Here is a 15,040-nt window from a genome sequence, read left to right as displayed (position 1 = left end):
CCATTGCCTGATTTCCATTGGTAGAGGCCACGCCGCCTCATCATACCATTGCCTGATTTCCATTGGTAGAGGCCACGCCGCCTCGTCATACCATTGCCTGATTTCCATTGGTAGAGGCCACGCCGCCTCGTCATGCCATTGCCTGATTTCCATTGGTAGAGGCCACGCCGCCGTTCTTATTATTCATTAAGCTTTCTTTGAATGCTTGCTTTGGAAATTGGATTTAACAAGCTGCTGTTGTTCTGTGTATGTTTATATATTTTTTATAATATACTATTAAGGTTATTATCTCCAGAGTGCAGCGTGTCCTACTTTTACAGTTAACCGCTTAACTGCCATGGGAACCAGTAACGGGATTAAGTTTGCCGTAAAAGATGACATTTTATCCGCTGCGTATTGTAGCTCAGCGTTAACCCCTCCCGTGCTGGAGTGGCCAGGAACAAATCGACATCTCTTCTCGGTCACTTTCTGGCTGTAATCGGTCTCTAGAAATAAGGGTCTTGTATTTATTAGACAAAATATTTCTAAGATAAGGAAGTGCCTTCCACCGACGCGCTTTGCACGGCACCGCAACCTTTCTGAAGGTCGAGCATCAAAGAGGTGAGCAAACGTCCCCATATTAATAGCATCATTTCTAAGTCACGGCAATAAATAAAATGTAACAGTTTTATCCATCAAACCAATAACCGTACTATTCTTCTTGTTTATGAAATCTTTTCCATGCCGCTGATCCCTTTCTTCTAGACTTCGTTTCGCTGAATTTGGCACTACAAGAGATTTAAAAGATTGATTTAAACACTAGGCACATTTCTTCGGTTCTGATCACCCCAGCACTATGTCAGTGGCTCATGCTGGACACGTAAGGAAATACTTATTTGACTAATGAGGGATTTTTTTCTTCCTTCCTTTTTTTTTTTTTATATTGTCAGCATGGGGAAAAACCCAATTTGCATCATATTGCAATGGGACTTTAAACTCTACCAAATGTAGGTCTGTTACTAGGCGCTTTGTACATAGTTACATAGTAGATACATAGTTACATAGTTACATTGTAGATACATAGTAGATACAGTTACATAGTAGATGAGGTTGAAAAAAACCATACGTCCATCAAGTTCAACCTATGCTTAATTTAGATGACAGATACTTTATCCTATATCTATACTATACTTACAGTATATTTATCCAGAGGAAGGCAAACATACAACCCCAGTGTTATATCATCCAATGATATCTCATAAGGGGAAGAATAAATTCCTTCCTGACTCCAAGAATTGGCAATCGGATTACTTCCTGGATCAACATCCTTCCCATGTATACTTATTTGGTATATCCCTGTATACCTTTCCTTTCTAAAAAAAAAATGTCCAATCTTTTTTTGAACAAATCTATTGTATCTGCCATCACAGTCTCCGTGCGTAATGAATTCCACATTTTAACTGCCCTTACTTTAAAGAACCCTTTCCTTTGTTGCTGGTGAAATCTCCTTTCCTCCAACCTAAAGCATCTGTGGGGTTCCTTATTGTCTATTTCAAGCACCCCTGTAAAAAGAATGACAGTGTGTATGTATCTATAATAAAGAGCCGTGTGTCTGTCTGTCTGTCCGAGTCGTAGCTCCAAGACCATGAAACGTAGAGACCTGGCCCTTTGCATGTGTACTAAGGGGACCCTATGGATGTGCACCTGGGGGTTATTTTTTGGGAGGGTTATTTTCTCTCTCCTTTTTTAACTGATTCCCCTCTAGTTGTTCCAGGTGGTAAAGTATAAGGGGGAGAGTGTAAGGGGGGAAGGGAGAGGGGTAGAGTGTGAGGGGGAAGAGGGAGAGTATGGGAGAGAGCAGGCGGAAGAGGGAGGGAGTGTAAGGGGGGAACAGAGAGAGAGGAAAGAGGGTTGGGGTTTCCCAGACTTTCACAATCTAATTCTAGGATTCCTTAACCAAACAAAAGGTTGAAAACCACCGCTCTAACCCCTTACCCTAAACACCTTAACCTCTCACCCTAAAAACCTTAACCCCTTATCCTAAAAGCCCAAATCCTTTACCCTAGACACTCAAGCCTTAACCCCTTAACCCCTAATCCGAATTGTTCTACCTCAGGGCTATAACTGCCGTATCTAACTGTCCCTCGTCTCCTGAACGTCCGCGGCTAATAGTCCCTTTCTGGCACCACAGAGACAACGATTGTTCCCCACATGTTGCCCCCAATCCTACCCCTAATAACCAGGTGCACAGCCTGTCCCCAGTAACTTGTTAGTCTGTCTTGGCAGCCTGTGTCCGCTCAGAGTAACAGGACCTCCTCTTCTCAGGTAACATCCTCTGTTCTTTCCCCGCCAGCAGAATGTAACTGGCCAGGACCTTCTCATCAATAATACATAGGGAGCCTGTTACACTTAAACCGGAGCCTCTGTGATGCCCCAGGGAGAGGAGACCAGAGGAGAGAGACCTCAGGAGACAGGCAGCTCCAACAGACTGACCAGGAGACGGGCAGCTCCAACAGACTGACCAGGAGACGGGCAGCTCCAACAGACTGACCAGGAGACAGGCAGCTCCAACAGACTGACCCGGAGCCCTCTTCAGGTAAGCAGCTGGCAGGCCGAACCTGCCTCTACTTCTTCGGGGGTATCTATATACTGTACTTCAATGTAGCCGAGTGGGTTGTTTTCATCTGACAATGTATAAAGGATTACCCCGTTTGTATTAAAACACTAGGTTTCCCCAGGTTTGTACTGTATCACTAAAGAGGTCTCACATACTGAATTTAATATATATATATATATATATATATATATACAGTGTTCGACAAACCTATACATTTGCACGCCCCGGGCGAGTGGATTTAACATCGTGGCGAGCTCCTATTGGCCCAAGCAGCACACGTGTGGTACTAGGTGGCGAGTAGATTTTTTTGTTCGGCGAGTAGATTTTTTGGTGATTTGTCGACCACTGTATATATATATATATATATAGTATGTGTGTATATATATATATATTTTTTTTTAAAATATATATTATTGATGTAGCCTTTTAAGAAACCATTTTTATGTTGTCCATAGTTATTTTCTCCTTTCAGTACCAGATTTCTTGGAGATATCTGCTTTTAAAGTGGCAGTCCCACACAGTAGGAAAAAAATAAATATATACAAATAAATATATATTTTAAACATCTTATCGGTGTATTCGGCTGCCTTGGAAAGACCTGGATCCGCTTAAAGTGACATCTTTGCTTCCTGTGTAACCTTGAATACAATTTCTGTTTGGTTTGGATCTGTATAATTCATGACCTTTATCATTTTGACTAATGACGGAAGCATAATTAGATTAATTTAAAAAAAAAGTCTGAATCAACAATTGAGCTGCATGCACAGAAACTTACAAACAGTATTATCACAACAGAGATTAAGTAAAGAGGATAAAGACACTCTAAAGCATTTGGTTTCTAGAGAGACAGTAAAAGAATAATAATAATAAAATTAAATTTATTGTTTAGCCGAGACTGTCCCGAATTTTCATTCAATGTCCTGGTTTGTAGCTTTCCTTGTTTGGAAAGGAGGGAAGAGAGAGAATGGGGGGGGGGGGGAGAGAATGGGGGTGAGGGGGAGAGAGAATTGGGGGGGAGAGAGAGAATGGGAAGGAAGAGAGGAGGGGGGAAGAGAAGGAGCGGAAGAGAGAATGGTGGATGGGGACAGAATGCGGGGGAAGAGAGAAATGGGGGGAAGAGAGAGAATTGGGGGGAGGAAGAGAGAGAATGGGGAGAGAGAATGGGGAGAGAGAATGGGGGGGAGAGATGGAGAGAGAATAGGAGAAGGGGCAGAGATAATGGGGGGGGGAGAAGGGGAGAGAGAATGGGGGGGAGAGAGGGACAGAGAATGGGGGGAGAGGGAGACAGAGAATGGGGGGAGAGGGAGTGTAAAGAAGAAGAGTGTAAAGCTTTAAAAGTGAGGAGAATTGAGTGTGAGATGCGGGATTTGATAGGAAGCCAGGAGAGGGATTTCAGCAGGGGAGACACTGAGGATTTAGGAAAGAGTAGAGTGATTCTGGCAGCAGCGTTTAGGATAGATTGTAGGGGAGACAGGTGAGAGGCAGGGAGGCCGGACAGCAGGAGGTTACAGTAATCAAGACGGGAGAGAATGAGGGCCTGAGTCAGAGTTTTAGCAGTGGAACAACAGAGGAAAGGGCGTATCTTAGTGATATTGCGGAGGGAAAAACAACAGGTTTTAGCTACGTTCTGAATGTGAGAGGAGAATGTGAGAGATGCGTCAAGTGTGACCCCCAGGCAGCGTGCTTGGGCTACTGGGTGAATGATAGAACTACCAACAGTAATGTGGAAGGAGGTAGTAGGGCCAGGTTTGGGAGGAAGTATGAGGCGCTCACACTTCGTCATACGGTTCTGTGCCTTTGAATACTCTGGCTCGCCAAATTCATTACATTAATTACAATTACCGTTTGAAGCACATAGAAAAGCAGCTGTACTGCGCCAATATCAAGACATTGTACAGCTGTTAAACAGTGGGACAAAGCTCATTTATACAATCACTAAAACAGACGAGGCAGCGGACTTTAGAGAATGAATAGCTTTTCTGTAAAAACAAAGTGGGATTGTATGTTTGTAACTAAAAATACCACTTGCGAGCACATTCACATGTCTCAGATCTACTGTAGGGTGACCTAATGCCCCAGTTTTACGGGCTCTGTCCCGACTTTTTTGGGTGCTGCCCCAGTTTTAGGATCCCCCTGGTGAGTGCCGACTGCGCATACGTGATCGTCACTTCCCGGCTGCTTGTGCGCATGTGCGATCGGCACTTCCCGGCTGCTCGTTCGCTCAGCACTTCCCGGCTGCTCGTGCACATGCGCGATCAGAAATTCCTGGCTGCGCATGCGTGATCGGCACTTCTCGGCTGATCGTGCGCATGCGAGATCAGCACTTCCCGGCTGCTTGTGCGCATGCGCAATCGGAAATTCTTGGCTGCTCGTGCGCATGCACGATCGGCACTTCCCGGCTGCTTGTGCGCATGCACGATCGGCACTTCCCGGCTGCTCGTGCGCATGCACGATCGGCACTTCCCGGCTGCTCGTGTGCATACGCGATCGGCACTTCCGGGCTGCTCGTGCGCATACACGATCGGCACTTCCGGACTGCTCGTGCACATGCGCGATCGGCACTTCCCAGCTGATCGTGCGCATGCGCGATTGGCACTTCCCGGTTGCGTGTGCGCATGCGCGATCGGCACTTCCCGGCTGCTCGTGCGCATGCGTGATCAGCACTTCCTGGCTGCCTGTGCAAATGCGCGATCTGCACTTCCTGGCTGCTCAAACGCATGCACGATCGGCACTTTTCCGGCTGCTCGTGTGGCATTTGTCCGTGTTTTTCACAAATATGACAAATATAGTCACCCTACTCAGGTCTGCAACCCTGCCTTTCCCAATTATCTCTTAGCATACAGTGCTTCCACTGCAGCCGGGGATTCTGGGTAATGGCCTGCAAATGAGCACACCGTGTCACCTTTTGCTTCTTGTCCACTTTAACATGGATCCCTATAAGCGCACGCCTGCCGCATTACACAGCGTTTTAGCACAGCCTGGGGTACAGAAGTGCAGAGCCAGTAACCCTACCCACCTCTTTGTAAATAAAACAGCAGTGGTACACAGGGCTAATGAATCAAATATATGGGGTAGACCATCAATCCTTAGTAACAGGTTAGTCGTCTTTTTAGAAAGTAAAGGTATATAGGGATATGCAGCATAAATTCCACGTAGGAAGGATGTTAACGCAGAGAGAATTTTGAACTCAATAGCTGTGTCTTTTATAAACCAAAGTTGTAACTCACTCAATTTAACCCTTGCGCTGCCAGAGGGGGGTCTGTTGCCCGCTATTGTCCTGAGCCCAAGTAAATAACATTCGTATGTTCTGAAAGACAAGACCGGAATTTCCATTGAATATTTCTTTGGGAGAGAACAATATGGCCGCCGGGGTCAGCCTCCCTCCAGCAGCCATTACGAAGCCACAACATCATCTACTGGCATACCGACCAACATCTGGCAACTCTCTGCAGTGAGATGTGTTAGGCACATGCAGGAGATCTCCCCACCTTCCATTGAGCCGGAGGATTTCTGTGATGTCCATTAATCACGATGGCGGCCATCTTGCATTATTTTCGTTGCGCCTACTTTACAGATGTACAAGTTATTTGCCCAGGAACCTAGCGGTCCACGGACCTGTAAATACTGTGGAGTAGTTTTTTGGGACCCCTGGTTCAGAGAATGCTGAAAAAGAGAAATAAAATCAACAATTTGAAGGTATATTATGCTTTGACCCTTTGCTTTGAAAAGACTTGCTTACCCCTCTAGCAGCCGAGGTTGAGCCATTTGGGCCACTGTTCACGTATTACAATGTCACTAACTATATCACTGTCTGTCCCACTCCCGCAGGTTAACCCCACGCAGAATGGTCTCGCCAGCGATAGCGTTGGCCTTTATTCCCTTCATAGTCACGCTGATAATCCGTTACCGCCATTACTTCCTCCTGTTCTACCGAGCGGTGATTGTGCGCAAGTTCCAGGACTATCTGACCGGCATCTCCCGGGAGGAGAGGGCGTTCCAATACGTCATCACCCACGCCATCCCCGGAGACCCCCAGCACGTGCTCAACACCTTCGATCAGTACTGTTACCACTGCGAACACTTGGGCAACATCGGGCCTCACAAAGGTGACGTCTACAAAGGCTAAAGCCCCCAAATGTCGGGAGGGTGGAGATGAGCTCCGTAGGAAGTCTTCAAGTGGATTGTAGAGAGGATGATCATAAATTAGCAAGAGATAAGTATGCAGGAGTCGGAGCTGGGTGGACAGCAATGGGGTGGGGAGATGCCAGTCTGTAATGCTCACACCTTCTCTAAAATATGGACAAGGAAGCGTGTTGACATAGTGTGCCATGAATCCAGTAACTTGATTTAACCATTGTTTTTAGAGTCCAGAAGTTGGATATATGTTAATGCTCATGTTCTTCTATTACAGTACGTGCTCTTTTTAACATTCCCTTTAAGAATTAACACCCATTGTGTCACACAGTGAGTGTCCCGCTTGGAGAAAAGTGCTGTCACGTAGGAGTTCTTGTGTTGATGTCTGTTAGTGAACCTGTGGTGATTGTTCCAGGTCTGAGGGACCTGTATGGTATCCCCAACATATTTCATATCGGTGCATTTTCTACATTTTAGAATATATTCAACACATTGCTGGATTTACAGTTGAATAATCTCTGTGTATTGGTTTTATGAGCAGTGGTGATAGTGGTCTAATTTGCTAGCGGTAACGTCATTGGAACACACACATGCCCCAGAGTTTAGAACATGGCGTCCTAAAGGCTATCATGTACGGACAGGACTGCGGGTTTGTGCTATCAAGAATGAGCTAAATATCAATAAAAATAGAAAACTAAACTAATCCCTCCCAAGTATTGGACTTGATGGTTTCCCTCTGTGTGCTTCCATATTCAGTGCTCTGCATCTCTCTGCTGTCCAGCTGTCCTGTCCCGTGATGTTCTTTATGGTTCGGCCTGTGAAAGGGATCTGTTTTCTTCATGTAACTTATTTAAACATGCTACTGATAGTAGTGCACTTTGATTCTAACAGGCCCCATTGTCCTTGAGGAAGCCCGTATGACGTACCAGTTATGTAATGACCCAAACACTTTTTTTCTAGGGGATGATCAAGCTAACAGCTCCAACGGAGCACTTGGCTCGATCCAAACAGAAGTGGAACCCTCTTCACTTACATTTCCATTAGCCGGGGCGAGGGGAAGTCATGTGATCGCGAAGGTCCGCTGGCAGTCTGTAAGGTTATTGGACCAACCTTACAGTTCTTCATAGCTACAGCATGATACAAGCTTTCAAGAGCTCATAAGTCTTTTCTTCAGATGCATTGTAGTCATATCCTATTAATCCTGTATGAAAAGAGACTAAAATAGACCCTTGTACGTTAAACAAGAAGTAGACCTCACATCACATGACGAGTGTGTACAATGATGTCATTTCCTTGCCGTGTTCTCACAGGCAAGGTTTTGGACCGCCTTATCTATGAGAACGCTCCTCTCAATGTGCTGGAGCTGGGAACGTACTGTGGATACGCCACCATAATCATCGCACAGGCGCTGCCCCTGGGAGCCCGGCTCTACACCGTGGACGCAAACCCCAGGAAGGCGGCAGTGGCTGAGAAGGTCATCCGGTTGGCCGGGTTTGACGATGACACAGTGAGTGATATCTGGATGAGGGGGATGTTAGGGTGATGGGAGCAGTGTAGGTGAGTGATGGGATGAGGGGGTGGGATCAGTGTAAGTGAGTGATGGGATGAGGGGGATGTTAGGGTGATGGGAGCAGTGTAGGTGAGAGTGAGGGGGTGTATGTATGTATGTCTTTATTTATATAGTACCAAAAGTGTACTCAGCGCTTCACAAAGAATGCAGTACAGGGAATTATAATAATACAATAAGTGCAGCAAAATCAGACAATAGGAAAGGAAATCCCTGCCCCAAAGAGCTTACAATCTAAGAGGTTTGATGGGGAACTTACAGACACAGCAGGTGAGGGAATACGTGCTGTAGATGGCAGTGTTTGGCCACAATGGGTGGTAGGAGTGACTGAGTGTGGGTGAATAGCCATGAGTGCAGGCTATTGGGATGCTTTGTGGGGCGAGTTTTAAGGTTAGTCAGTATAAAAATGAGAGGGTTAGCACAATTTACAGGGGAAGAGATGGCAGGGAGGCATGGGTGAAATCAGGTGTGCATGTCTGGGTTCAGGCTTAGGGGAGATCCCCAGCAGCAGGAAGGAGTAGATAGAGGGTGTGAATAGAGGATTTGTGTGTGTGTTTTTTATTGAGGGGTAAATAAGTTGATGGAAGAAAGGTGTACAAATAATGGTACAGTGGGGAGTGGGGAAGTTGGAGAGAACAGAGACATTCACAAAGGAGTGAGGAAACAGTAAACAGAAAAAGCAATAGGGAGGGCATAGTGAGATGCAGGAGGAGAGAGTTCCCAGGTACTGGTGGATAGAAAGAGTACAAAGAATCACAGCGTTTCGAAAGTAAAGTTCTCCCAATTGCAAAGCTGTTGTGCTGAGTGCCGATCTGCCTCCAATCTTCACCTGCAATTTCAACTCCAAAATTAACCCTGCCACACACTTTAAATGTGACACTTAAGATTGGACACAGCCATATGGCTTCACAGCCAAGATATTCTGCCTAAAGTACTCTGATCACATGCAATTGAATAACAATTAAGGGAGGGGTCTGCCTATCAACTCACAGAAACATACCCCAATAGTTAATTAAATCTTAATTTCTCTTGATGGTAGAAATTCAGCTCAATGAAACATACCCCAATAGTTAATTAGGGAGTGGTAGGAAGATGGGAGCTGTGTAGGCGAGTGATGGGAGCAGTGTAGGCGAGTGATGGGATGAGGGGGATGTTAGGGAGATGGGAGCAGTGTAGGTGAGTGATGGGATGAAGGGGATGTTATGGGGATGGGAGCAGTGTAGGTGAGTGTGGGATGAGGGGGATGTTAGGGAGATGGGAGCAGTGTAGGTGAGAGTGATGGGATGAGGGGGATGTTAGGGGGATGGGGTGAGGGGGATGTTAGGGGGATGGGGTGAGGGGGATGTTAGGGGAATGGGATGACGGGAATGTTAGGGGGATGGGATGACGGGAATGTTAGGGAGATGGGAGCAGTGTAGGTGAGAGTGATGGGATGAGGGGGATGTTAGGGAGATGGGAGCAGTGTAGGTGAGAGTGATTAGATGAGGGGGATGTTAGGGGGATGGGATGAGGGGGTGTTAGGGAGAAGGTTTTCATGCCCCTGGCAAAGAAGATGAATGGAGAAATACGGTCAAGTCTGTTCTGTCCCCAGCACTATAAGAAGCCGGAAAGATCAGCCGTTGTTTGTCTCTTTACTCAATGTTCTCTTGGTAATTAGCGGGATCGCCCTTTTTATTTACCTAATGAATCATGCGTTTTCTTTCTTTCAGGGTTTTTTTTTTGCTTTCTTTCTGTTTGGATGCTTCAAACTTTTGCCAATTTGTTTGCACTTAAGTGGAGTGATAAAACTCTAATCTATTCCACGTGTGCCAGGGACTCAGGGGGCACCAGGGGGACATTTAAGGTTAAGACTAGCCGAGTAACCTGGAATGACCCGGGAGACTCCCCAAATCTCTTGTATACTGCGCATACATATGTATATCTGCATGCACAAGTGAATACGTGTATGAGCATGCTGTAAGCCCTATTATAATTTATTGTGCCTGCTATGACCCTATAATATGCTCCTGCCGTCTGGTTCCCCCAGATCTCTGTTTCTCTGATTTATAACCCTGCGTCTCATGGGGGCAGGTGGAGCAGATGGTTGGGCTCTCGGAGGAGGTGATCCCGCAACTCAAGGAGAAGCACGGGGTGCAGACGCTGGACTTTGTCTTCATGGATCACAGGAAGCGCTGCTACCTGCGGGACCTCAAGCTACTGGAGGAGGTGGGACTGCTGCAGGAAGGCACCATCATCCTGGCCGACAACGTGCTCTTCCCCGGAGCCCCCCACTTCCTGCAGTACGTCAAGGCCTCCGGGAGATACCAGTGCAAAATGCACCGTGGCAACCTGGAGTACTTCCGCTATATCAGAGACGGGATGGCGGAGCTCACTTACACCAAGCTGGCATGAGACTTGTTGTTATAGCAGCACTCCCAAAACATCGCTCGCCGGAGAACAGAAAATAAAAGCTTTTCATGTAACTGCTGTTTTTCTTGTCATCTTAAAGCCTCTTTAAATCCCTATATGTAATAGTATGTGTATACTGGGTCGGGAGCCTAAGGCCTGGGACCCGCTGCGCCCGGCGGCGCGGGCGGCCACACGAGCGTTCCCCACCAGCAGGGGAATCCTCCCGAGCCGGTCCCGGTCCCCCCTGGCTGCACAGCTCACTACACGCTGTGACGCGTCAGCCGCTAGGGGATACAAGAGAATTGTAATCCCTAGCGTCGACGCATCACGTGGTGTGGCTGTGGGCCAATGAGGACGGGAGGCTCCGGGAGGAGGGGAGGCTTCGGGGAGCGGGGAGGAGTGTGGAGGGAAAGCAGCGCGAGTGCCTGTCTGTGTGTGTGTCTGAGTGCCTATCTGTGTTTGTGTATGTGTGTGCCTGAGTGCGTGAGTGCCTGCCTCTGTGTGTGTGTGTGTGTGTGTGTGTGTGTGTGTGTGTGTGTGTGTGTGTGTATGAGTGTCTGCCTGTGTGTGTGTGTGTGTTACACATACCAATATATACGGATGCTGTTAATATTTGTAAAGAAATAGATGATTCCGAAGGGCTCAAACAGAAGATCATGAGCTTGGATGTCAGGATGGGGTAGCTGGTCCCTCCGCTTAAACCACGCCCCCTCCTTCCCACTCCAGCCCGGCTCCCGCTCCCTACAGACCGCATATCGCGGTCTGTGTATGTCAGCGCCCCGCCTGTCTGCAGTGCGGGCGCGCTGACTGAGGGAGCGGGGCCTTAGCCTAAGTCCACCTCCCCTGCACCTGGGAGATAATATTCAGCTTGGACAGAGCCAGGTTTGAGTAAGATAACGCAGCGGGACACGTAGCTGATGAATATCAATATTTAATATGCGGGGAAAGGAATCACATGCAGTGGCCCTCAGAGCCAGGAGACCAGAGATAACACGTATGACACCCACACATATAGTACAAGGACAAACTTTGCTTCACCAATGTCCCAAAGAGTTACTTATTCAGTCCCTGTGGCCTTTGTGCCAACTAATGGGCCACTGTTGGTGCCGGTACAGTGTTGGAGCTGCTTTAGAGTTGTGTGTAATAAACAGCTGCAGGCCTGATACTTTACAAAGGAAGTAGGTAGCTGGCTACTTAGAAAGGATACTGATGCGTTGTAGGCGCGATCCGCCAGATATGTGCTCGCTTTATTTACTCACAGCTTCGAGACACAGCTGACACGGGCTCCCTTTGGCCAGGTCCCCGCTGGCTACAAGAGCAGCCCCACAATGCGGCCAGGCCCGCCGTGAGGGGGGGCCGCCGCACTGCGCTGAGAGAAACTCCTGCTCTCAAGAAAAACGAGAGCAGGAGTCGCGATGCAGCACTAGGCCACGCCCCTAGGTGGTTCAGCCAATGAGGGTGAACCTGCCGGGTGACATCACGGCCGCGCCCCCATCACTCCCCCATCACGCCCCCTGTCTTTCCCCCTGCAGCTCACTGCAGACCGGGAATTCGGCTGCACGCACCCTTGGCTCGCAGGCAGCGGGCCGCAGCCTTTCTCTGGTGATGTTTCAGTCCTGGCTCTTATCTGCTGTCTCCTGCAAGTGCTCTCCTGCCAGGCTTGGAGGATCTGCAACGACACTGTCATATTCGCCGGATATTCTCTCTCTCTCTATCATTCTCTCTCATTCTCTCTCTCATTCTCTCTCTCATTCTCTCTCTCTCTCATTCTCTCTCTCTCTCATTCTCTCTCTCTCATTCTCTCTCTCATTCTCTCTCTCTCTCATTCTCTCTCTCTCTCATTCTCTCTCTCTCATTCTCTCTCTCGTCTCTCTCTCGTCTCTCTCTCGTCTCTCTCGTCTCTCGTTTCTCTCGTCTCTCGTCTCTCGTTTCTCTCGTCTCTCGTCTCTCGTTTCTCACGTGCTTCTCCCTGCCTGTGTATATCCTCACTTCTCTTTCCGTGGTGTCATGGCTCTTCGGTGTCCTTTGGTCGTAGTCCTTTCTTCTGCTCATAGCCATTGGCCAGAGAGCATGTCCATTAATACACAACACTGTGGATTGTCACAGCAGGTTAAGTCCTGGTATCCCCTGGGTACATACAAATAAATATATGTTGCAAACCTTTTCACAGAAATGTACATTTATTTTAGGTTGTGATAACTTTTTATGGGACTGGCACACACGGCAGTATCATACTATAATTGTTAAGCATTTTTAAAGAAGAATACAACACAATGTTATGCACATCCACTTTCCTCTTCATAAGAGGCCCCAATAGAGTTCTTCATAAATGTAATTTTGTACAGATGACCTAGCAGCCTTCGACCAAACCTCATCCTTTGTTACCTCCCCAAATGTAACCCTCAAAAAACACCAGGTAGCCAAGATTCCAGGTCATATTGGGCAGCAGCTTTATTGATCAACAACAATTTGTTTGAACCAAATGGAGACAGAACCTGCCCGTGTGTCCTAAACAGACATCCGGCCCTATCATGATCAGCCCCCGCCATCAGGTGCCCCCTAGCACACTAGCCCCTGCAGCACCCAAAGACCACCAAGGGTAAGTCACCGGTATCTACCACCCAGAAGACACGGCTTCCAATCCCATTTTAGACCCAGTTCCTTGTTAAATATCAGAGTCCCGGCTGGCAGAGTATCACCACCCAAACATTCCCCAAGATGTGCCGATATATTTAAAAAAAAACAATAAACCGAATGGCTCTTTTTTGTTTAATATCTATATGTCACATACAGCACACCTGTGAGCACGTGACCTGCATACGGGATAAGGGGCTAATACACAGCTCTCAAGCGGTTCCAGTTTTCACCTTCACAAAAGTCCCTCAAATTAACAATATCTCCCCTCAATCCGTCCCCACATGCCACCTGTCACGAACAGCACACAAGTGGGCACGTGACGTAGATATGCAACCAGAGTTAATACACACGGCTACTATAGCCAACTCACCTTTAACCTGCGCAAGGTACTTTCAATGAGTTAATATTAACCCCTTACTCAATTGCAATCATATCTATACGTTGCCACCAAAATGTATAATTAATATATATCTGCCAGGGTCTCAGGCCCCTCTTTATTATAGAAAATAACTATGCACATAACACACAAAATCTGTTGTAGTAAAATGTGTCAGAAAATGTAAATACTCTACAAAGCGTGCAACAATTCATTCAGAGGACCCAAAGTATCACTTATTAAAGAATTGTTTAAAATTATATATAAAAATACAGTGCTAAGATTACAGAAAAAGGATTACAAGAACAAACACGAAATAACAGGATAAAACATAAAATATAAATCCCTATGCAGTATGTTACTATATGTCATAGGTTTGCCCCCAGAGAGGGGCAAGAGGTGTAGAAATATGAAACTTTATGTATTTGTCCCCAAACACACCTCTGGTGAATTCTGATTGCATAACTCCAGGTTAAGCATGCAATGCTTCCACTGGAGCAGGGATTCGGGGTCATAACATGCAAAGGAGTACTTACAGTGTATCCCTCTTTGCTTCTACACACTTTTTCAGAGACAGTGAAAGGCAGTGAAGTCGTCCGAGCACCAATCGTTTTCATCGGCTTTTCTTTTGTAGTTCAGAAAAAAATTCACTGTTGCTGTTTCCCTTACACACTTTATTTTCTCTCTCCCTCCCCCAGTCTCTCTCTTCCCCTCCCAGTCTCTTTCGCTCTCCTCATCCCCCACTCTATCTTTACCCCTCCCCCACTCTATCTTTACCCCTCCTCCAGTCTCTCTCCCAGTCTCTTCCCCCCCCCCAGTCTCTCTCCCCCAGTCTCTCCCTCTTCCCCAGTCTCTCTCTCCCAGTCTGTCCCCCCTCCCCCAGTCTCTTTCTCTCTCTCTCCCCCTCCACCCAGTCTCTGTCTCTCTCCCTCTGTCTCTATCCCCCCCCATCTGTATCCCGCTCCCACCAGCCTCTCTCCCCCTTCCCCTCCCACCCCCCCCTCTCCCTCCCATCTCTATCCCCCTCCCCCAGCCTCTCTCTCTCTCTCCCAGTTTCTCCCCCTTCACCCAGTCTCTATTGGTCTCCCCTTCCCATCTCTCTCCCCCTCCCCCCAGCCTCCCTCCCCTTCCCCCAGCCCCTCTCTCTCCCCCTCCCCCAGTCTCTTTCTCTCGCCACCTTCCCAGTCTCTATCTCTGCACCGTCACGATGGACGGAACTTATCAACAATTTTTTATATTTTGGGGATTCTCGATTGAGCATACAAGTTGAGCAAAATAAATGATCATTTATTTCCTTAATAGACAGACACATGACAACCTCAGAATACACTTGATAAAACAC

The 15,040-nt window shown here is 47.3% G+C and overlaps 1 protein-coding gene and 1 long non-coding RNA gene across 2 annotated transcripts; one reads left to right on the top strand and one right to left on the bottom strand.

The window, feature by feature from the left end:
* Window positions 1-6,440: 6,440 nt before the first annotated feature.
* On the top strand, window positions 6,441-10,739 carry LOC142491209 (transmembrane O-methyltransferase homolog). The gene is made up of 3 exons (XM_075593479.1): window positions 6,441-6,702; window positions 8,041-8,237; window positions 10,368-10,739. The coding sequence occupies exons 1-3, from the start codon at window positions 6,441-6,443 to the stop codon at window positions 10,686-10,688; spliced, it is 780 nt and encodes a 259-aa protein (XP_075449594.1). The 3' UTR covers window positions 10,689-10,739.
* Window positions 10,740-12,285: 1,546 nt separating this feature from the next.
* LOC142491208 (uncharacterized) lies at window positions 12,286-14,311 on the bottom strand. Its single transcript, XR_012800343.1, has 3 exons — window positions 14,235-14,311; window positions 12,675-12,812; window positions 12,286-12,354 (listed from the first exon to the last, which is right to left on the bottom strand). It is a non-coding gene; the product is annotated as an uncharacterized LOC142491208 (long non-coding RNA).
* Between the last annotated feature and the right edge of the window lie 729 nt (window positions 14,312-15,040).

The sequence above is a fragment of the Ascaphus truei genome, chromosome 3 (genome assembly GCF_040206685.1).
Source record: "Ascaphus truei isolate aAscTru1 chromosome 3, aAscTru1.hap1, whole genome shotgun sequence".
In the NCBI taxonomy this organism is placed as follows: Eukaryota; Metazoa; Chordata; class Amphibia; order Anura; family Ascaphidae; genus Ascaphus; species Ascaphus truei.
This window is presented reverse-complemented; position numbering and strand designations above follow the sequence as displayed.